General features: G+C 45.9%; 1 protein-coding gene across 4 annotated transcripts; it reads right to left on the bottom strand.

Annotated features, from left to right (window-relative positions):
• Positions 1-14,679: 14,679 nt before the first annotated feature.
• Positions 14,680-19,786, bottom strand: LOC120639592 (G-type lectin S-receptor-like serine/threonine-protein kinase At4g27290). Of its 4 annotated transcripts, XM_039915453.1 has the most exons (8): positions 18,112-19,774; positions 17,917-18,024; positions 17,341-17,552; positions 16,981-17,191; positions 16,641-16,878; positions 16,407-16,554; positions 15,994-16,295; positions 14,680-15,170 (listed from the first exon to the last, which is right to left on the bottom strand). In XM_039915453.1, exons 1-8 carry the CDS (start codon positions 19,388-19,390, stop codon positions 15,122-15,124), a joined length of 2,547 nt encoding a protein of 848 aa, XP_039771387.1. In that variant the 5' UTR covers positions 19,391-19,774; the 3' UTR covers positions 14,680-15,121. The 4 variants fall into 4 exon arrangements, with proteins under 4 accessions (XP_039771387.1, XP_039771389.1, XP_039771388.1 ...); XM_039915455.1 differs by lacking the exon at positions 14,680-15,170 and having other exon boundaries at positions 15,512-16,295; positions 17,341-17,525; positions 18,112-19,773; XM_039915454.1 differs by lacking the exon at positions 14,680-15,170 and having other exon boundaries at positions 15,512-16,295; positions 18,112-19,773.
• Between the last annotated feature and the right edge of the window lie 1,808 nt (positions 19,787-21,594).

Raw genomic sequence — 21,594 nt, forward strand, 5'->3', positions numbered from 1 at the left:
GGGATGCTCGCCGCGCCGCTCGGCCCCTCACTACTACAAAAACGTTGATTTGTCCCGGTTGGGAAACCCCTGTTGTCCCGGTTTCCCAACCGTGAACGCCAGTCCGGGACAAAAGGGGGTGCCCTTTTGTCCCGGGTCTGGCAACCGGGACAAAAGACGACTTTTTGTCCCGATTGGTAACACCAACCGGGACAAAAGGTCCCTTTTTTTCATGTTTTCCTTTTCTCAATTCTTTTTCAATTTCAATTATACTTTTGCATTTCAATTAAACTTATGTATTGGAATTCAGTGTGTATGATCTCCACTAATATATATATATAGTTACTTATATAATATTTGTCCTAGATAGTTTTCATATATAAATTAATTCACTTATATATATATATGTATACACATATCTATACATGTGAATTCCTTTACATATGAAAATGTCTAGGACCAATATTATATAAATATATATATACACATATATATTATTGGAGTGCTTATATATATAATACATACATATTCCATCATATTTGCATAGGTATATTCGTTCTTAATTACATAGTAGAATTCGCCTTTTAGAAATTTAATACATACATACATACTCATAAATAGAAATTTAATACATAGACACACATATATATTTACATAGGTATATTCGTTCTTAATTACATATATACGCGTATATTGTCATATTTGTTATGATTGTCAATATTAGATATTCCATCATAGTAGAATTCGCCTTTTGGATCGAGGACTTGCTCAACAATAAATCCGGAGAATTGTTCTTGAATCGCCATAATCGTTTCCTCCGGTATGAGTTTATCGCGCATCTCCCCGACCTATGGAAAAAGGGGATAATAATTAATTTCGACTAATTAAAATACGAGTTCAAATATTAATAAGTTTTTTACTTACTTCCTCCTCCCAATCTGTCCAGCCCTTTGGAGGACCTACTAGACCATGGATGTTCTCGCATACATAGTATGCGCACAATACAGTGCCTTGTTTCTGCCTCATACACTTTAAGAGAGAAGAAATTATCAGGTATTTACATGAATATATAATAAAACTAATGAATCGTGCAATGAATCATCCAAGTGCGTACCGCAAAATCTGTCTTGATCTTCAATTCCTTGTCAAATTTGCCTGGATGATTTTTAGCGAATTCTTTCCAAACCCTGTGCATGATTAGAACAATTATAGTCAAGTAACAAAGTGATTCAAATTATCGGTCATCGACGGAGTAGTGCTAGAATTACTTTTTCATCATGTTAAGAAGATTTTCGTATTGTTCTGGAGGTCTCCTCAATGAGTCCATAACCACGAGTAGGCTCTTCTCGGGAATTATCACAATTAGGACCCAGTATTCACTGCAAGATTATACGGAGGCAGTTCTTGGTAATTAAGATTTAAACAATTCGATTACAGAATAGAAAGAGTTAGACAGAAGGAATCACTCACGCAAAGTTGTAAGGAAACAATATCATTTGCTTGTTGTGAAGAACGCTTATGTACTTGAACAAGTTTTGTTATATCTCATCGGAATTGACGCGTAGAAGCCTCCAATTACAAGTAATTGGGTCGATGAAGCCGAGGTGAGAGTATCCCTTTCTCCTGCAAGTTTGTATCTCCATTCTACATGATACCGAATAAATCAAGGGATCAGTATGTTGAGATCATGCAAAAAAATACGTAAGGAGAGTAAAATACTTACAGAACCCACAAGCCGACCATAGAAATGTCGAGGTCCTCCTGATGGAATAGTTGGTAAATTTCTTCCCAGTTTATCCATATAATGGCCTCCCCCCGTAAGAAATCGTCATCTTTAATCTTTGCGCCCTGCATGAAGATGCAATCGGCCATCGCACGCATGTAGTGCTGGTGCAGCTTATACATTTGCGTTGGAAGCACAGACACTACTTCGAGGGGTACAAGAGTTTTGCCGATCTCAAACGTCAATTTGACGACCACATCGGCCTTTGGAATATCTTCTCCCCCTGCAATCTGAGCCGCCGTTAGGTTTGATTCTTTCAAAAATGTAACAAAGTCTTGGTCTTGAGTCGTCTGTCCCACTACGAGAGGCTCTATTGATTGTTTCTTTTGGGCTCCGAGCTGTTGAACGTCGGACGACAACGACTTTGATTGTCTCTTCTTTTTCTCAGTAGTTTTGATAATTGTGCATTCGTAGTCTGAAGGGGGGTCTTCGGAATGAATTTTCTCTTATTTGCTTCGCACATTCCCTTAAAAAATTTCAAATCTATCGGATTTATGACTTTCTCGGGCTCCGACTCCGGCTTCGGCTTGAAGTGCTCTTTAACTCTTTCTTGAGTTATCCGATCGCATTCTTCAAGGCTCATGCCCCAGGGTTTAATAGGAGCCTCCTTGGTTTTCTTCTCCTTTTCCTTCTTCTTTGGAGGCTCCTTAGCCGGTGCAGCTACCTTCTTTGCCGGCGGCCGTTTCTGCTTCTTTGCCGGCGGCGGAGGGGGTGACCATGGAGGCGACGGTGACGCTTGAGTGTTCATCGGCACATGAGATGATGGTGATGGAGAATGTGCCGGTGATCCTTGCCGAGACAGTGCTGCCCTTGGGGAGTTTTGCGGAGATGCCGGCCTTGGAGAGGCATGCTGAGATGCCGGTCTTGGTGTTTGATCATCCGACTTTAGGACAATGTAGCGCTTATCCCATAGGATGTAGCCATGAATGGCTTCTGCTAGTGTCCTCTCCCCATCGCCTCCAGGAATATCAAGCTCGAGCGTCTCCCAACCCTGGCACACCTGCTCCATGCCAACTCGTGTGTATCCAGGCGGAATTTGCTGCCTGTGGTACACGTCGCCTGGTTGGGTTGGCATGGAGGTACCGTACGCAACAGTGAACATTAAGTTCTTAACGGCAGTCTGCAGGTCACAAGGTGTCCGCTGGGTGATCTCATCCACTGGAAATCGCTGCGGGGCCGATGCTTCAACTGCGGCCTAGATCCCCGTTGGCTCGGCGATGGCGACGTTTGTGGAAGCGCAGCTGCTTTTCCGCTGAGACAGGTGATCGGCTGCGACATTAGACTCTGGAGGCACCGTTTGCGCTTGTTGTTGCTGGCTCATTGCTATGGCCACTTGGCGTTGAACCTCTTCCTCCAGTCTTTGATCGTGTGACATGAGCCGTTCCTCTAGCCTTCGCAAGTGCTCCTGCTCATCATTCTTTCTTCTTTGCCGGCTTCTATATGATTCAATGTAATCCCTGAACCCATACTTCCACGGAACCGTGCCTTTGCCTCTTGTGCAGCCCGGATGCTCTGGATTCCCAAGGGCGTAAGTCAGCTCGTCCCTCTCTCTATCCGGCTGGAATGTTCCCTCAGCCGCTGCTTGTATGGCCTCCTGTAGTCTCTGGGCTGCTCGCTGGATGTTTGGCCCATAGATGCAGTCACCAGTCAAAGGGTCCAAGCTTCCCCCGTGACCATAAAACCAGGTCCTTGACCTTTCAGGCCAGTTCATGGTCGCAGGTTGGATGCCTCTGTCAAGCAGATCCTGCTCCATCTTCTCTCATTTGGGTATTGCAAGCTTGTAGCCTCCTTGGACTAGAGTGTGATGGTACACTTTTTTCGAGGTGTTGTCTTTGGCCTTCTGCACCTTCTGAAGCCCAAGCTCTGAAGACTTGTATTCCACAAATGCATCCCAGTGACCTCTGAGCTTTTCGAGCTCGCCGGTAAATACGGGTGTGGTCCCGGTCTTGATATATTTCTTTGTCAAAATTTTCTTAAATGATTGCAGCTGTTCGGCCATCTTACTCAGGGTCCAGCGCTTGCATATCTCTTCGGATTCAGCTGGAACCGTGAAGTTTTTCTTAAGCTCCCGCCAGCACCATTCTTTTTCTCTTTCGGGTACCGCATCCCGTTCCTCGCTTGGATTGGTTGCTTTCCAGAGCCTGAAACTGATCGGGATGTGGTCCCTGACAATACATCCGGATTGTCTTATGAATTTTTTGGCGGCAGCTTCTGGAGCGATCGGTTCGCCATCTGGACCAACTTCCGTTATAATGAACCGCCCTTCCAGTTTTTTTGTTGGGCCTCGCTTCGTCTTTTTCTGCTGCGACGATGATCCAGACGGCTATAAAAAACATTCATAGTATTCATATATATTCTGATGAAAATATGATTGTCACTACAAATAAGTATAGTTGTGATATGTACATTAGCACTTTGTTCAGCAGCAGCGTCATCCTGAATAGATGGTGGCTCAATTCCATCACCGGACATATTCAAATATATGTCGGTATTGCTGCCATCATCAGCTTGTTCAGGGACATCTCCTTGACCTTCGCCAATCATATTCAATAGGAACTGTTCGTCTTCCGCGCCTGTGTGTCCTTGGTCCATCGTAACTAAAATATGAATACAAATAAAACCCTTAAAAATTCTCTAAATAATCCACATATTTGCGAGCATTTGACTAAGTACCGATCGATGGACGAGGTCGAGTAATATTCTCTAAGTAATTCAAGAAATAAACTTGAAATATTCTATATATGAAATATTCTAGACGGTTTTTTCACTATGTACCGATCGATGGATGAGGTCGAGAAATATTCTCTAAGTAATTCAAAAAATATACACTAAATATTCTATCTATAATTTCACTAAGTATCGACTGTGAAATATTCTAGATGGTTTTTTCACTAAGTACCGATCGATGGACGAGGTCAAGTAATATTCTCTAAGTAATTCAAGAAATAAACTTGAAATCATCTATATATGAAATATTCTAGACGGTTTTTCACTAAGTAACGATCGATGGATGAAGTCAAGAAATATTCTCTAAGTAATTCAAGAAATATACACGAAATATTTAAAAGAAATTTAAACTCACTTTGCACATACATACAAACATACACATTCATACATTTAAAAATTTGTAAATATACCTTTATTTACACAACAAATTATGATTTCACTCTAAACAACAAATTATGATTTCACTCTAAATAACATAAACTCTAAATAATATAATTTCAAAAGTAATTAACACCCTATTTGTCATCAAAATTAAATGAATTAACAAATAATCTAAATTTTACAACAGAATTTCTAAACAAATAATCCATATTTTCAAATTTAAACAAATAATCTATATTTAAACTAATTTCTAAACTAATTTCTAAACACATAAGGGTTAGGGCGGCGGCGCCGACCGGGCGCTGCAGTGGCAGGGCCAGGGCGGCGCGTGGCGCACGTACGGCGAGGGCGGGAACAGGCGACGGCGGGCGAGCCGGAGGACGCGGCGAGGCTCTGGGCGGCGGCGTGAGGTCGGCGGCGCTCGGGGATGTTGGGCTCGCGCGGCGGGGTCCGGGCCGGGATGGCGGATGTCGACGGCGGCGGCGCTCGCAGGTACAACGGCACTCTAGGCGGTGACGACGACGGCGGCGGCGGTGCTCGGGGACGTTGGGCACGCGCGGTGGGGGGAGCAGGGTACGGCGGCGGCACCAGGCGCAGATGAAACGACCAAGTGTTTGGGAAGGGTGAAGGAGGAAGGAAATATATGGGGGGCCTTTTGTCCCGGGTGAAGCCACCACCCGGGACAAAAGGCCCTTTTGTCCCGGGTGGTGGCATCACCCGGGACAAAAGGTGTTTTTGGCGGGCCGGGAAAATTCCCAGCCCGCGGCCCACCTTTAGTCCCGGGTGGATCTACCACCCGGGACAAAAGGGGCCCGTTTTCCGTTCCCGCCTAATCTTATGTTTGTTTTTGTTTCTTTTTACTTCTCTTTTAAAATTGGCTTTCATTTGTTAATTCAGTTAATAAAATTATGATTCCAAAAATTATGGAACAAAGTTTCTTATCTCTATATAAACTTGATACACGCAACAAAAATAATTAATTTTCATTCAAGTGATTGGGTCAATGAAATATCTAACTTTTTTGAAATCATATTTGTTATTTTGACCATGCAAAAATATATTAGGTGAACAAATTTTTTCAAACTGTTGCTTTTCGACAGAAAGTGGATTCTATCACGATATTAACGTTTAAAAAGTGAATTTTAGATAAAATTAAGCAATTTCATAATATTAATGAGTAGTGTGTGAGTTTGAGAGATAGTTTGTGTTAGTGAGATTGTGTGTGTTAGTGAGAGAGTATAGTGTGTTAATGTGAATGTAATTTCATGAAATAAATAAAATTAGTTGAGTAATCCATTATTGAATGAAAATTATAATTGAGTCTGGTAATTAAGTGAAAAATATATAAAATAATATATATAACACATAAAGTATAATTGTACAGTACATATATAATAAAAGTATTCGAATTGCGATTATGTTTTTATACAATAATATAAAATGATTCAAGTACATGAAGGATTAGCGGTAACAGACTTTCTCTTCACAAATGTCCCTTGATTATGATCACGGCGCAAGTATGGAGCATCATCATTGGCTAGCAGGATGCATGGATCAGCATTTACTTCGAAAGGTGGAATGGCAACAAAATTATTATATTCTTCTGACAAGTCTGTCTTGTCCTCCACTCCAACGATGTTTCTCTTTCCTGATAGAACTATGTGTCGCTTAGGCTCATCCTTTTGCTTGTTTATCCCCTTCTTTGGCTTGCTGGACATGTCCTTAATGTAGAAAACCTGAGCGACATCCTGGGCTAGGACAAATGGCTCGTCTCTGTACCCAAGATTGTTGAGATCAACTATTGTCATCCCATACTCATCTTTTGTTACCCCTCCTCCAGATAGCTTAACCCATTAGCAACGAAATAGAGGCACCTTGAAATTGGGACCGTAATCCAGCTCCCATATCTCTTCAATGTAGCCGTAATATGTGTCTTTTTTTCCATTATTGTCCGTGGCATCCATACGAACACCGCTGTTTTGGTTGGTACTCTTTTTATCTTGGGTTATCGTATTAAATGTGTTTCCATTTATCTCGTACCCTTGGTATGTTAAGATATTCCAAGATGGTCCCCTAGCCAATAAGAACAGTTGTTCACTTATATCCATGTTATGCATTAGATGCTTCCGCAACCAGCTGCAGAAAGTGTTCATGTGCTCACGTGTAATCCATGCCTCAGACTTTTCCGGGAAATTGGAGAGCAGAATTTTCTTGTGTTCCTCGATATATGGGTCAACCAAGGATGATTGTTGAAGAACAGTATAATGCGCTTTATTGAATGAGAAATCATCTGTGCAGACCTAAGATTTCTTTCCTAATGTACACTTTCCTGTTAGTCTCCCCTCATATCGCGATTCAGGGACTCCAATCGGTTTAAGGTCATCAATAAAGTCAACACAAAAGTCAATGACCTCCTCAGTTCCGTAGGCACTGGCGATGCTTCCTTCTGGACGAGCTCTATTACGAACACATTTCTTGAGTACCCCCATGAACCTTTCGAATGGGAACATGTTGTGTAGAAATACTGGTCCGAGGATATCAATCTCTTTGACAAGGTGCACTAGAAGATGTGTCATGATGTTGAAGAAAGATGGTGGAAATATCAGCTCAAAGCCAACAAGACATTGCACCACATCGTTTTGCAGCTTTATGAAATTCTCCGGGTCAATTATCTTCTGAGAAACTGCATTGAGGAAGGCACATATCTTCACGATGGTTAATCGGACGTTATCAGGCAGAATCCCCCGCAGCACAACCGGAAGAAGTTCGGTCATAAGCACATGGCAGTCATAGGACTTGAGATTTGTAAATTTCTTCTCTGCCAAATTTAAGATTCCTTTTATATTGGATGAGTATCCAGATGGAACCTTTATACTGCTCAAGCAGTCAAACATGGTTTCTTTCTCTTCCTTGCTAAGAGTATAGCTGGCAGGACTTAAGTATTGTCGTCCATTATCTCGCTGTTGTGGATGTAAGGCATCTCGTTCTTCCATACGTTGCAATTCTTGACGTGCTTCTACTGTATCTTTTGTCTTTTCGTACACTCCCAAGAATGCTATCAGGTTGATGCAAAAATTCTTCGTGAGGTGCATCACATCAATTGCATGACGAACATCTAAGACTTCCCAATATGGTAGCTCCCAAAATATAGATTTCTTCTTCCACATGGGCGCCATTCCGTTTTCGTTCGGAACAGGTTGGCTACCAGATCCCTTTCCAAAAATAACTTCTAGATCTTTTACCATGTTCAAGACGTCTTTACCACTACGGTGCATCGGTTTTGTTCGGTGGTCTGCTTGGCCTTTGAAATGCTTGCCCTTCTTTCGTACCACATGGCTGATGGGAAGAAACCGACGATGACCCATGTATACAACTTTCTTACAGTGAGTCAACCATATATTATCGGTATCATCTAAATAGTGTGTGCATGCTTTGTATCCCTTGTTCGAATGTCCTGACAAGTTACTAAGAGCAGGCCAGTCATTGATCGTTACGAACAGCAATGCTCGTAGGTTGAAGTTTTCCTGTTTGTATTCATCCCACATCCGTACACCTTCATCGCCCCAGAGCAATAAGAGTTCTTCGACCAATGGTCTTAGGTACACATCAATGTCATTTCTGGGCTGCTTTGGACCCTGGATAAGCACTGGCATCATGATGAACTTTCGTTTCATGCAGAGCCATGGTGGAAGATTGTACAGACAAAGAGTCACAGGCCAAGTGCTATGACCACTGCTCATCTCACCAAAAGGATTCATGCCATCCGTACTCAAACCGAACCTTATGTTTCTCGCATCCAAATCAAATTCAGGGTACGTTCTATCTATTTTTCTCCACTGCGACCCATCAGCGGGGTGTCTCAACATCGAGTCTTTCTTGCGTACTCAAACCATTCTGCTTGTTTGCCTCAGCCACAGACAAAAAATAATGCTGGCCATCAATGAATTCTTTCGAATGTCGGTCAGCACTGTACATCCATTGCCGGTCCATCTGCATTTTAAAAAAATCGATTTGAATTCTTTACACGTATCGAATAAATAAAATATATCAAACCTAAATTAAACTAAATGTAACATAACATGAATAATTAAAAGATATGCAATATCCATCATACATCTTGATTAATTAAAAGGAGTACTTAATCCATTACAGAACTTAACAAAGGAGTACTATACATGAAACTTAAAAATTCGATCAACAACACATAGGTTTTCAACCGTCCTTGTGTTGGAACGGAGAATGCTCTAACGGATTTCTTGCTGGCGCAGAAGAAGATGGCAGAGCTGAAACCTCCGAGTTTGGTGGTGACGAACCGTAATGCCGCAATAAATCCTCAAGATCAAACGGAGGTTCCTTGCCCCTTGCCTTGCATTCTCTATATTCTTTTTCCAAATAACAGAGCGCTGCCCTATGAAAAGCACTAGGTTTTTTGGACCGACGACCTACTCGAGTTGTGCCCTTCACTCTAGAAGGACAATGATCACCCCCACCAGCGCCACTCCCTCCAGCTGCTAAAGCCATATTTTACTGAAAAATACCTTTATTTTCCACAAAATTATAAATTCTTACCATTACAATGCAAAAATTATTTACTATTACAATTACAATGATCAGATTAATAACTCTTGCAAATAACAATGAAATCATATAAAAAAGACGAAATGTATCATTAATCCTCAAGAAATCTCTAATTAATTGAAAGAAATCTCTATAACTTCTAATTACTTTGACACCCTTCAGTTCCAGGAGTACACTCTTTTCAATATCCAGAAACCCTCTAGAAGAAAAATAAACCTTTATTTCTGAAAATGTATATGTCAGTAACCTCAACCCTGCGGTGATGACACTGCCTTTCGTGGGGACACGGTGCGGTACAAGGATGTCACCAATCGGCCAGTCGCAGCACCAACATTTACGATTAATAGGCACAGCACTTGGCACAGGCAGCATGCTCGTTGATATGCTCTCAGTACAACAACGGCCATGCTGACTACGTCAAATGCTGTCTTATTATCAATCGGAAGTGCTGGTGATGCGACCAACCGATTTGCGACGTCCTTATAGCGCATCGTGTATCCCCGAAAGGTAGTGCCATCACCGTTGGATGGAGATTAACGACGTATACTTGTTTCGAAATAAAGATTTTTTTAGCTTCTAGATGGTTTCAATGTGAGCCTGATTAAATACATCACTAGAGTGTCAAAATAATCCATTCATAATACAAAAAATTCTAATATACTCATTTCATTAATTCATTCATGAATAAAAAAATCAACTATCCACAATATGGTCATATATACAAGTACATCACATGAAGTGTCTACACTCATTCTAAAAATTTCTACTATCCACATACTCATCTAAATCTAAAAGAAAATCACACCTACATATGCAATCTAGCTAAATGTCTAAGAAATGAGCTAGCTACACATTTTCTCTATTTCTAAAGCATGAAATTAGCTATACAAGCCAAGGAAGAAGAGAAAAACAAGCCCCAAACCTTTAGCGCCGATGGATGGACGGGGAATCAAAGATCTTCACAAATGTGGTGAAGAAATGAGCAAGAACTCCTCTATCCCGAGCCAAGAACAGCAAGAAAACAAGTGAGCTGAATGGCTCGGGCAGGGGGAGAGGGAAGGGGATAAGGGGCCAAGGCCTTTTGTCCTGGTTGGAGGCACCAACCGGGACAAAAGGCCCCCATTTTATCCCGGTTGGTGCCTCCAACCGGGACAAAAGGCCCCTGTCCCCCCACTGGCCCGGCTAACCGTTGGACCCGGGACAAAAGCCACCTATTGTCCCGGGCCCAAAGACTGCCGGGACAAATGGCCTGGAACAAAGGCCTGTTTTGTAGTAGTGCCTGCCCGACCCGTCCCGTCGCCCTGTGCCGCCTCGCCGCAACACCGAGCGCCATTAATGGCTGCTGAGATGCTCGCCGACCGCCAGCCACCGTGCCCCGCCCTCTCCGCCGCCTCCCAGTGCCTATAAATAGGCCGGTGCGCAGCCCTCGACCACCACAAGCCGCCCAGCCCCGCTACTCGCCTTCTTCCTCCCTGAATCGAGCTCTCGAGCCTCTCGTTTTGGACCCTAAACTCATGTTTTGCAACATAAACACCCGATCCACCCCATTGGACCATAAACTCATGTTTTGGTGCGTTTTGTACTGTTTGAATAAATTTAGGACCGTTTTGTAACCTTACGAAAGTCAGTGCAAAACGGGCCAAATTGGTGCAAAAGTTAGTGCCACGAAGTTGCATCGGAATTTTTCGCAACGAATGCAACCGATCCAGCCCATTGGACCCTAAGCTCATGTTTTGGTATGTTTTGTACTGTTTGATAGAATTTGGGACCGTTTCGTTACCTTACAAAAGTCAGTGCAAAAGGGGCCGAACTAGTGCAGAAGTTCGTGCCTCAAAGTTGCGTCGGAATTTTTTGCAACGAATGCACCCGATCCACCCCATTGGACACTAAACTCGTGTACTGATACGTTTCGTACTATTTGAGTGAATTTGGAATCGTTTAGTAGTCTTACGAAAGTCGGTGCAAAACAGGCCAAACTGGTGGTAAAATTCGTGCCACGAAGTTGCGGGCCGCCCTAATCCGGCCCAGAACGCCTCTCGTCGCCCTTCAACGCAGATTTAGGAGCGTGACAACTTTCTATTTTATTGGCCACCGCCCATTCTGCATGCTTTGCTACATTAACCACATCTCAAATCACTGAGCACGCCTGCTAAAATGGTGGGCCCCGTTTGGCAAGGCCCGGATCGGCCCGGAACTGGCCTGGATCCGGCCGGAATAAAGCAGCCCGGTTTGAAAACAGTCTTGGGCCGGAATCGTCGTTCGTTTTGTGTGGCCCGGTTTGGAAACAGGCCCGGTTCGGCCTCCTTCCCAACCATTCCGGCCCGTATTCAATCCGTATGTCACACCCTCCGGATCCAATCCATCCCGACGGCGCCTCCTTCCCGACTGCTCGCGAGGCGAGGGCGACGGCGCATGAAGGCGAGGGCGACGGCGCGCCAGGCGACGGCGCGGCGGCTTGGCTGCGCACCGGCGGCGAGCTTTTCCTCCGCTGCCTTCTCCCCGGTAAGCCGCCGCCCTTCTCCTCCTTCCCCTCTCCCCGTTTCTTGGTGTGGATCTCCGGCGGATCCAGTAGTAGCAGCCAGCGGCGAATCTCTGATGGACCTGCTGCGAAAGTGATGTGTTGGCGACTTGGCGCCTCAAATCCCAGGGAAATCTTGCTCCGGATCCGGTGCCGATCTGATAAGCTAGCTGAGGTGCCCACAGATTTGGATTTCAGCGAGATCGGCCTCGCCAGGGCAGCGCTTCGCGTACTGATGCACGGCGCACCTGTCGATGGCTGATGGGCTGCTGCTGCAGCCCTGCGCGGCTGCGCGGTGCAAGTACGGCTGCACGGTTGCCGGGTTTGGGAGAGCAGTTGCAAGCATAGTCACAGGATTCGGGGTCGATGCCTCGGTGTCGATGCCTCGTCCCTCGACCCAGGAACGTCGTTCCGATTCGAGGGTCGGGGTCGAAGAGGGTCAGTGTCCCATTCAAGGTTGGATCGTGTCCCGGTTTGAAAGGGGTCGCAGCCCCATTGCTAGCAGATTTAATTGGGATAAGGAGGTCAAGGACAGTGGATTGGTGTGGTTTTTGTTAGACAATGAGCTGAGTACGTGTAGCATGGTCTAAATGTACTCTTTTATATGTTTCTTATATGCTTGTGCAAATTAGTTTCTTCATTAGTAGCATATATATAGTTTTTGTCTTTATCGACCCGAAGATATCGACCCCGATGAATCAGGGTCGCGTCCCACATAATAATTTATCGTTCTATAGATGTATACCCCCTTCGTACCACAATTTTATAAAATGACGACCCTCGACCCCGTTCCTCGACCCGGTTGACCCAGGAACTTTGTGACTATGGTTGCAAGCAGTGCAGAGCTCATCCTAATCCTATCAGATCGGGAGTAACTGACAGTAATGGGCGGACGTTAGGCGCAGGGTCGTAGGCAGGAGTGGGCAGTTTGATTGATGATTCAGTCATATGGTTGTGTTGTCGTGCAAGTGCTTAGTGTAGTATAGATAAGAAGGTGGCCGGCACAGGATTGTATTTTTGTGAGAGTTTGCACTTTCCATTGAAATCTATGAGGGTTTTTTCCCTAACACAGAATCTACGAGTTTATAAGCAGGAGTTAGCAAGTATCATTTTGTACAGGCTTGATTTAACTGTGCTTGTGATCGCTGAGGCCGATAAATTTATTTTAGAAATGGCAGTCTGTACTAGGAGTATCCATCTTTGCTATTGTAAAATAAATGTACAATAGTTCTGTGGAGTCCACACATTTATCTTGGTGCACACGGCTATCACTATGGACTATGGATTCATTCATGCATGTATGATGCATCATGTGCTCTTTGAGCTGTTGTTGTGTGTTTCTTTTGCCCCTGCAACCATCTACTCATATGTGATTAATCACATACTATATAGTTTGCTGCAAATACTATATATTTTGCATACTTTGAGTCTCTCTAGTTTGCTGATGTGCTGTCCTGTTCCATAGATGTCTTGTTCCTGTTTCTTTTAAGTTTTGGTGACTGATCTCAGTGGTGTTTGCTGTAGTTCTGTTGCTTGTTGTGTCCTAGAAATGTTCCTGGCCTGGCCTGTCCAAACCTTCCTGGCATTTGCTGGTACTGCTACCGAACAGCCGTTCCTGGCCTGGAACCAAACCTGTGCATGGTGGCCTGGAACTAGTGGTACCGGGTGGATCAACTGGTTCCAGGGCAGGAACGTAACCTGGCTGGATTGGTTCCAGGAACAACCGAACAAGGCCCTAAGCAAAAAACGCGAGCACGCCTGGTATACCAGAACGGAGAGTAACATGTATACCAAATGCTCTGCTTGTTTCCTCGAAGCAAGCAAACTAACATTCTAACAAGCAAACTAATAATGTGATTAGTTATGCACTCACAAGGTACCAGTTGATGCAAGAAAACCAAAGATTCAGTTGTAACATCTAAAAGTAGACAATTAATAATAGAACAACAGTGATTCCTAAAACACTTAGGCGACTGAATTCATAGAAACCTAAAAACAACCACATCAGTACTGATAGTCTCTCCCCTACCCATGGCTGCAACGCTCCCATGTGAAAGGACCAGCTACCTTCTTAGAATTCCGAACGAACGAGACACCAAAAAGTCTTGCATTGTGCTAAGCAATACAGGGCGTCCTTGTATCATAACAATGACGTTATGTATCATGGGAGTTCTTTATTCCCCTTTTTGTGTTTTGTTGTTGTCCTCTTCTAGTAGGAGGGTGCGTTGACCAAGTTCAATCACCGGGGCAGTATCATAAAAAGTTCGCACGGCAAAGGAGACCCAACAGTGGCACAGCTGAATAGTTCGACAAGACGTCCTTGTACCATTATGCCAGCGAAGAAGCTGGCCTTAGCTTTGTTTAAATATTAAGTATACAGTTCCATTCCGTGCAATAAGGAGGTGTCCTAAATCCTAATAACCGCGTAATGATTGTTCTAATAACCTACTATGTCGTCCAACTCTTGTCCCAATCTCTACAACACGATTCGTGGGCTCATTCCCTGGCCTCTCATCGTGCCACGTCGCTCGAAAGACGATCGGCCATCGGATCTTACCAGCATGCAGCGTGAACCATCCGATGCAGATCGAACCGGGCTTGCGACCTGACAGCCCGTGAAGCTTGGAGACCCCCCCCCCCCCCCCCCCCCGAAGCATTGCCGCCGCCTCCGCCTTTCTTTTTCCTGGGAGAAGGTCCCAAGCAGGAGAGCGCCGCCTCCTCCCTTCCTCTGCCTAGCCACAGCGCAACCACCACGACGAGCGGCGCCGCCCGGGATTGAGCGAGGTAAAGCCCTGGTTGCGCGGCCTTGGCACGAGCAATTGCCGGAGGTCTAGAGCACTGGCGAGCAGCGAGCGAAGGCAGAGGGGCGACTCGGGCAGCGCGTATTGAGGGAAGGGCGACAAGGCTGCGCGCGGCCTCCCTGCTCCTCGTGCTGGCGGACGCAGCGGCTGCGGCGGCCCATACCGCTCGAGTAAGAGCGGAGGAGGAGAACAGCAGCGATGGCAAGGAGGGTGTCCACGGCGCCATCAAAATCCACCTCCGACGCCAACAAGAAGACGGAGCCAGGACGGAACTCTGCTGCCTGCAACGTATTTGATAGAATTCCCACACGAGATGTGGTTTCCAGTGGTAAGCTTTATCCTGTACTTCAGTCTTCATCCTGGCAGCACAAGCAGCAAGGCCAAGGATACACGAGTTGATGCTCTGCAATAGACAAATTATATTGGGAGGCCGAGCAAGATCAACTGCATCAGTTTACGAAGGCAATTAGTTTGGTAATCTCTAATCCTGCCTTCTTCTAGGAAATATCTTCATTTACAATCCTCACTTGGTTTGTCATCTGATAACTAGTATTTCCTATGCCAAGCATTTTCAAAAAGACTGAAGATTTTGCAAATGAAAAAAACTTGATTTAATTTTGGAAGTGACTCCATCTGCTGATCCTGTAACTACTGAAATTGCTACACCTGAATCAAAGAATGATTGGGATTACTTGTATTCCTGAAGGATGTTGGTTTAGAAAAATTAACACCTTCAATGCCAAATGCTCAAACTCTCATGTCGCTGTATTACGCATTGTGCACCAAGGTCAATGGTTACTGGTTACAAACTATTTTAACCTATCATACAGCATCTGCTAAGGACAAGCTAAATATATCTTATTGACCAAAAACACTGCCTTCTCCAACATGTACAATATATGGTACTCTACCGCAAGCTGCTAAACAGGTCCTTACAGCCTATCATTATCTGCCATGCACATAGCTCATATATTATTTTCCTTGTTCTATCTGTAAACTTGTATCTATCATGTACTTTTATGTCTTCCAAGCAGTATTCGGACATATATACCTACTGCAGTGCCTTCGTAGTTAGGCTACATATCTTATTATGTTTGCCACTAAAGAATTCCGCATAGTGCAGTTACAACACATATCTCAATATGTTTGCTCTACTGGCCAGCGCGGCAATGCCGCGTGCAATTTCTAGTGTATATATAAACAAATGTAACCGACTAACCACTTACCGCCCCTCCAACACTGAGATACTAACGTCATTCATGGAGCTATTTGTATTTTCTCCTGTTCCTTGGGCTTCTAAATACCACTTGGAGAAGTACATGGGCTGCTTTGGAACTGAACGTAATGTGGTGGTTTCGTTCTCCAACATGAACACAACCGATGACATAAGTGGCCTACTATTTGGATTGTCTTGCACACACAACAGTCCTATGTGGATACATCGCAAAGCTTCAACTGGTGAACAGGTCCCAACAAATGATGAGTCCACGAGATCAATTGCCTTACCATCTTTCCATAAGCTCCATGCCTGAACCAATTCAACCAAATTCATAGCTAGGATATCAGCATGTTTTCTTACGGAAGATGTCAACACGTTTTGATTGAACTGCGGAAATTTCAAGAATAGCACAATACTCACATAAGCTAATAAGCTAGGGAAGCTGGTGAACTGAGTCGAAGTGATCTTTAAACCACTTATAATCTCCAAGAGTATGACACCGAAGCTATATGTATCTGACTTGATTGAAAAGGTGCCGTCCATTGCATATTCAGGAGACATGTAACCACTACATAAAAAGTTAGCACTAAGTATAAACAAATTAAAAGAATGGAAAAAAATTCATATCAAGAATATAATGCATGGATTACTCACTATGTCCCAACAACTCGATTAGTATTTGCTTCTTGTTGGTTTCCACCAAAGATTCTTGCCATACCAAAATCTGATATATTTGGGCTCATATCTGCGTCCAACAGGATGTTGCTTGTTTTGATATCTCTGTGAATTATAGTCAACCTTGAATCCTGTTGGAGATAAAGAAGTCCTCTAGATATTCCTTTAATTATCTTGAATCTTGTTGGCCAATCGAGGGCTCTTTTACTTGCAGGATCTATTTGTACAGACGTACAGTAATACTATATAAGCAGACAAATTTTACATGGTAACTATAGCAAATGTTTATTTATTTCTCGAAAAATATGAGATTAACTACCAAAAATGAAGCAATCCAAGCTTTTGTTTGGTAAATACTCGTAAATCAGCAGCCTCTCGTCTCCTTGAATGCAGTAACCAAGAAGTCTGACAAGGTTTCTGTGTTGCAGTTTGGCAATTAGAACAACTTCATTTCTGAATTCCTCTGCCCCTTGTCTAGAACCCTTACCAAGTCTTTTGATTGCAACTTCTCTGTTATTGGGCAGCATACCCTGCATGCTTTCATCATTCAGGAAATGTCGAAAGTTTCGTACGATGCTTGGATTTTCTTTTTCAAAGGGATGGCAAAAGTTTTGCCGCATTTTTATTAGACGAAGAAAATAAAAATACAAGTGTTCTGTAAGAATTTCATTGTAGTTACCTTATAAACCTTGCCGAAGCCTCCTCTTCCAAGCATGTTACCATCAGAAAAGTTGTTTGTTGCAGAGACAACATCTCTAAAGCTAAGAAATGGAAGCTCGAGATCTTCTTCGTCTCCAAGTTCATTTGACGTGCTCTCTAAACCTATCATTACTTTCTTCCCGCTACCATTGTTTCGACTTGGGCCTTGCAGCAAAGTCGTATTAGTGTAGTCTGTTAACATATGCACTCTAATAAAAAAAAGTTGCCTAGGGGGGAGACCTCCATTAGTCAATTAATCTCAGGGAGATTCTCTAATATATGAACTCTGAATTATTTTTGTTGGAATGGTGGGCAAAAGCCTTGCCGAGAATTTATTAGCAGAATAAAAAGGAAAAGGTTAATAATTTACAAAACGACACGCCGTCCTCCGGGGAAGCAGATAAAACTAAAAAAAGGAAAGAAAGCACTGAAAACCGAGACCACCGGGGGGACTTACTTAAAACTTGCAAACCCATCATGTTCTAAGAACTGTTAAAAAAAGAAAACGCCCAAAAAAACTAAAGACTTGAGACTTGTTGTAGTAAAGTGTGTTTACCTCTAAGCTTGCATATCCAAACAAGGTACATGGCAGTGACCATGAGTGCAAGCACAGACGCCACAACTGGAGCCAAGATTTTCACCACACCCCTCTTTTTCCTTGCAGCTGCAGAAGTGTATTACAGGAGATATTAACACTGTAGTAGTTGATCAAATGATGAATTCTGCCTAACTGGTGAAGTTTTCTGCCTACCAAATTCAGACTTTGCCAACCTCACGTAGAGATCCTGCCCTCTATCTACATAACGAACGTCCACGATGTCATCCATCCACATGACGCAACCACTGCCACCGCCGCCACCTCGGATGTCAGCGGGGGCGTACGCCACGCAGGAGCAGTTGGCGAGGCACCGCGCCCTGCACTGCGCCAGCGTGGCGCTCATGTCCACCAGCGCGTTGTCCGTGTCAGGGAGTTTCACTCCTCCCAACACCATGAACCCATCCGTTGTCGTCCCTTTACTGCAATCCAGTGGCGTGTGCCGACGGCAACCACCGGAGGTCTCCCTCATGGACCACTGTGACGGCGATGCCGGGCTGAACCCGTCTATGCAGCGGCAGAACTGCGTGGACGCGGTGGCCGAGTTGCACAGGCCGAACGTGCCGCACTCGGCGTAGTTGTCGCAGAAGTCCCTTGGCGATCTCAACCAGACGTTCCAGATCTGGGTGGCCGGATCCCACGCCAGACGCTGCACCGATCCGTCGTCGTTCAGTACGAGGCGGGAGAAGGGCGCACCGGGCATGGCGGTGACGACGTAGAAGATCTCGTCGGGGCTGACAAAAACCTGCACGGAGAACATCCCGGAGTAGGACGCTATCTCGGTGATGCCGCTGAACCAGCGACCGTTCCACGGGCCGGCGCGGTAATTCTTGGCGCTGCCTTGCCATGTGAAGATGTCCGGCAGGCCCCTTGTGTCCATGACCCGACGGTAGTCCCCCGTCGCCGGGTCGTCCTTGGACCGCCACGACGTGAGGGACCACTCCAGGCCGGTCTTTAGGTTCCTGCCGAACCTCATACCAGGGAGCAAGGTGTTGGACGGGTGGTCGAATGACTGCCACAGGCTGGCGTTGCTGCTCTGCTCGCGCACGACAAGGTTGCCGGACTCAAGCAGCTGCGCCGCCCAAGAGGCAGAGGCGCCCGTCGTGTTTGAGGACCAGGCGGTCTGGCCAGAGCCGTCGAGGAGGCGGAGGCCCACCCGGCTACTCATCACCAGGACGCCGGAGCTGCTGTTTAGCGGGGTGTCACGGTTGGCCACCCACAACACAGCGCCCGTGCCAGACGCCGTGAACCAGATCCCGAGGTATCTCTTGGTTGGCACCGTGGTCGACGGGGAGAAGAAACCCAGGGTAAATGAACCACCGGCGGAGAGCAGCGTCTCGCCATCGGTGATGTTGCCTCCTTTGTTTAGCGTGTCCGACGAAATGCCGGCACCGGAGGCTCCGAGGAAAAGGAGTAGTAGCATGGCAAATACCATGGTGAGGAGGTGGAGAGCCGCCAACTACCACAGAACTGCCAAGCATCCGGTTCTAGAAGGGGGCACACAACACAGCCGGTTGAACAACCGGTTCTAATAGCAATTAAAAAAATAGAGCCCGGCTGGGCCACCGGCGTTCCACGCGCCGCCGGCCGCTCGCCCGCGCAGCTGCCCCCCCGCCGCAACGCCGCGCCGCCCGCGCAGCCCCGGCCGTCCGCGCCCGGCCAACCGCGCCGCCCAGGCAGGCCGCGCCCCACCTCCCGCGCCGTGCTTCGCCGCCCGTCCAGTCACGCCGCCCAGGCCGGCCGTGTCTGCGCCGCCCGTGGAGGAGGAGCGGTTGCGCGAGGAGGAGGAGAGGAGCTGCGGGGGCCGCGCGTGGAGGAGGAGGAGGAGCGGCCGGGGCCGCCCACGCCCGCGCCGGCGGGGCCGCGTGCGCGCCGCGCGTGGAGGAGGAGCGGTTGCGCGAGGAGGAGGAGAGGAGCTGCCGGGGCCACCCGCGCCCGCGCCGCCGGGGCCTCGTGCGCGCCGCGCGTGGAGGAGGAGCGCCGCTGCGCGAGGAGGAGAGGGGTGTTTGGTTGACCGGTGAAGGCTCTGAGCTAGGCATGTGTAGTGTAAAAAGAGGTCCTTAGCTTGCTGGAAATGGATTTAATAGTATAAAAAGGGGATCTTAGAGTATCTTCAGCAGTCTCTCAATCCCAATAAACTTCTATTATTGAGAAAAAGATGTGCTCCAACAGTTTTCCAATATATTTTCCTTTCCCCAATAACTATTGGGATGTCCCAATATTTCATCCCATCTCCCCTCAAATAAAGGGAGGGTTCATGCTCTCTTAATACAAGTTGTATTGGGAAAAGATCATTGGAAGACTATAAAAAGTACCCCTCCCAATAATAGAAGATGGTATTAGGACATCCCAAAAACATTTTATTGGAAAGTGCTTATTGGGGAACTGCTGGAGATGCTCTTAGCCAGACTTGTTGGAAATGGATTTAATTCACGTTCCCAGCTTATGCAGGCTGGCTCCGCTCGCGGCACCTCCTCACCTCTGCCGCTGTTGGCATCCTTCCTCCTTGCCGCCGCCTCCATCTGCCTTCCTGCCACCGTCGCCTCCAGGGATCCTCCCCGCCCACGCCACTTCCATCTGCCTCCACGCCGCCGCCTCCATGGATCCTTCCCGCCGCCGCCTCCATCCGCCTCCCCGCAGCCGTTGCCTCCAGGGATCCTCCCTGCCGCCGCAGGATGGAGACGGCAACGGGATCCCTCGGCCGCCTCTAACTCCCTCCCCGCCGGATCCCACACCGCTAGGCGGAGCCGACGAGCCGACCGGAGCAGACACTACAAGAAATTTGGCCTTCCATGACGATTAGATTGTGTCACAGAAGACTAAATATTTGTCATTGTATCTAATCTATGACGACTTTGTGACAAAAAAAGTTCGTCATTGAATGTGCGTCACTAATGACAATCAGTGACGAAATATATTAAAATTGTCATAGATTTTATGATGATACATTTATCGTCACAGATTTTTATGACGCCTTAGAATCGTTATTGTTGGAGAGAAAATTGTCATAAGCTGTAGAATGTGATTTCGCCACATAGGATCAAGCTGGGTGATGTGGTTCTGACGTGGCTCTACCTTGTGACGTTTTTATTTCATCATAATTTATCTGGCCCACATTATTTTTAGGCCCACTTGCAGCCTGGTCCAGCCCATGTTTAGACCCATTTACAGCCTGGCCCAGCCCATGTTTAGCCCCACTAGTAGCCTGGCTCAGCCCATGTTTAGGCCCACTTGCAGCCTAACCCAGACATATTTAGGTAACTCAGATCATGTTGAGGCCCAACTATGCTTGACCCAGCCCATGCGAAGTCCATTTGTAGCTGGACCCAATCCATGTTGGCCCAGCTCATATCAAGGCCCGCAGTTGGGCCAACATGAGACCAGCCCACTATAGTGCTGCCCAACTATTGTGGCCGTCCAAACATGAATCGTATAATGCTAATTTAATCTCATTTGTAACCCAACACATCCACATCCAGCTCACAAAATGGTATTTGTAGTATAGAATAACATAACCATACTTCATTCACATAATATTATCACAGTTCAATAGTTCATTGACATAGCAATAATCCATATATTCCACCAACAGAACCATCTCACAAAATATGACAACCACCATCTAGATCCACACACATA

The sequence above is a fragment of the Panicum virgatum genome, chromosome 7K (assembly GCF_016808335.1).
Source record: "Panicum virgatum strain AP13 chromosome 7K, P.virgatum_v5, whole genome shotgun sequence".
Classification (NCBI taxonomy): Eukaryota; Viridiplantae; Streptophyta; class Magnoliopsida; order Poales; family Poaceae; genus Panicum; species Panicum virgatum.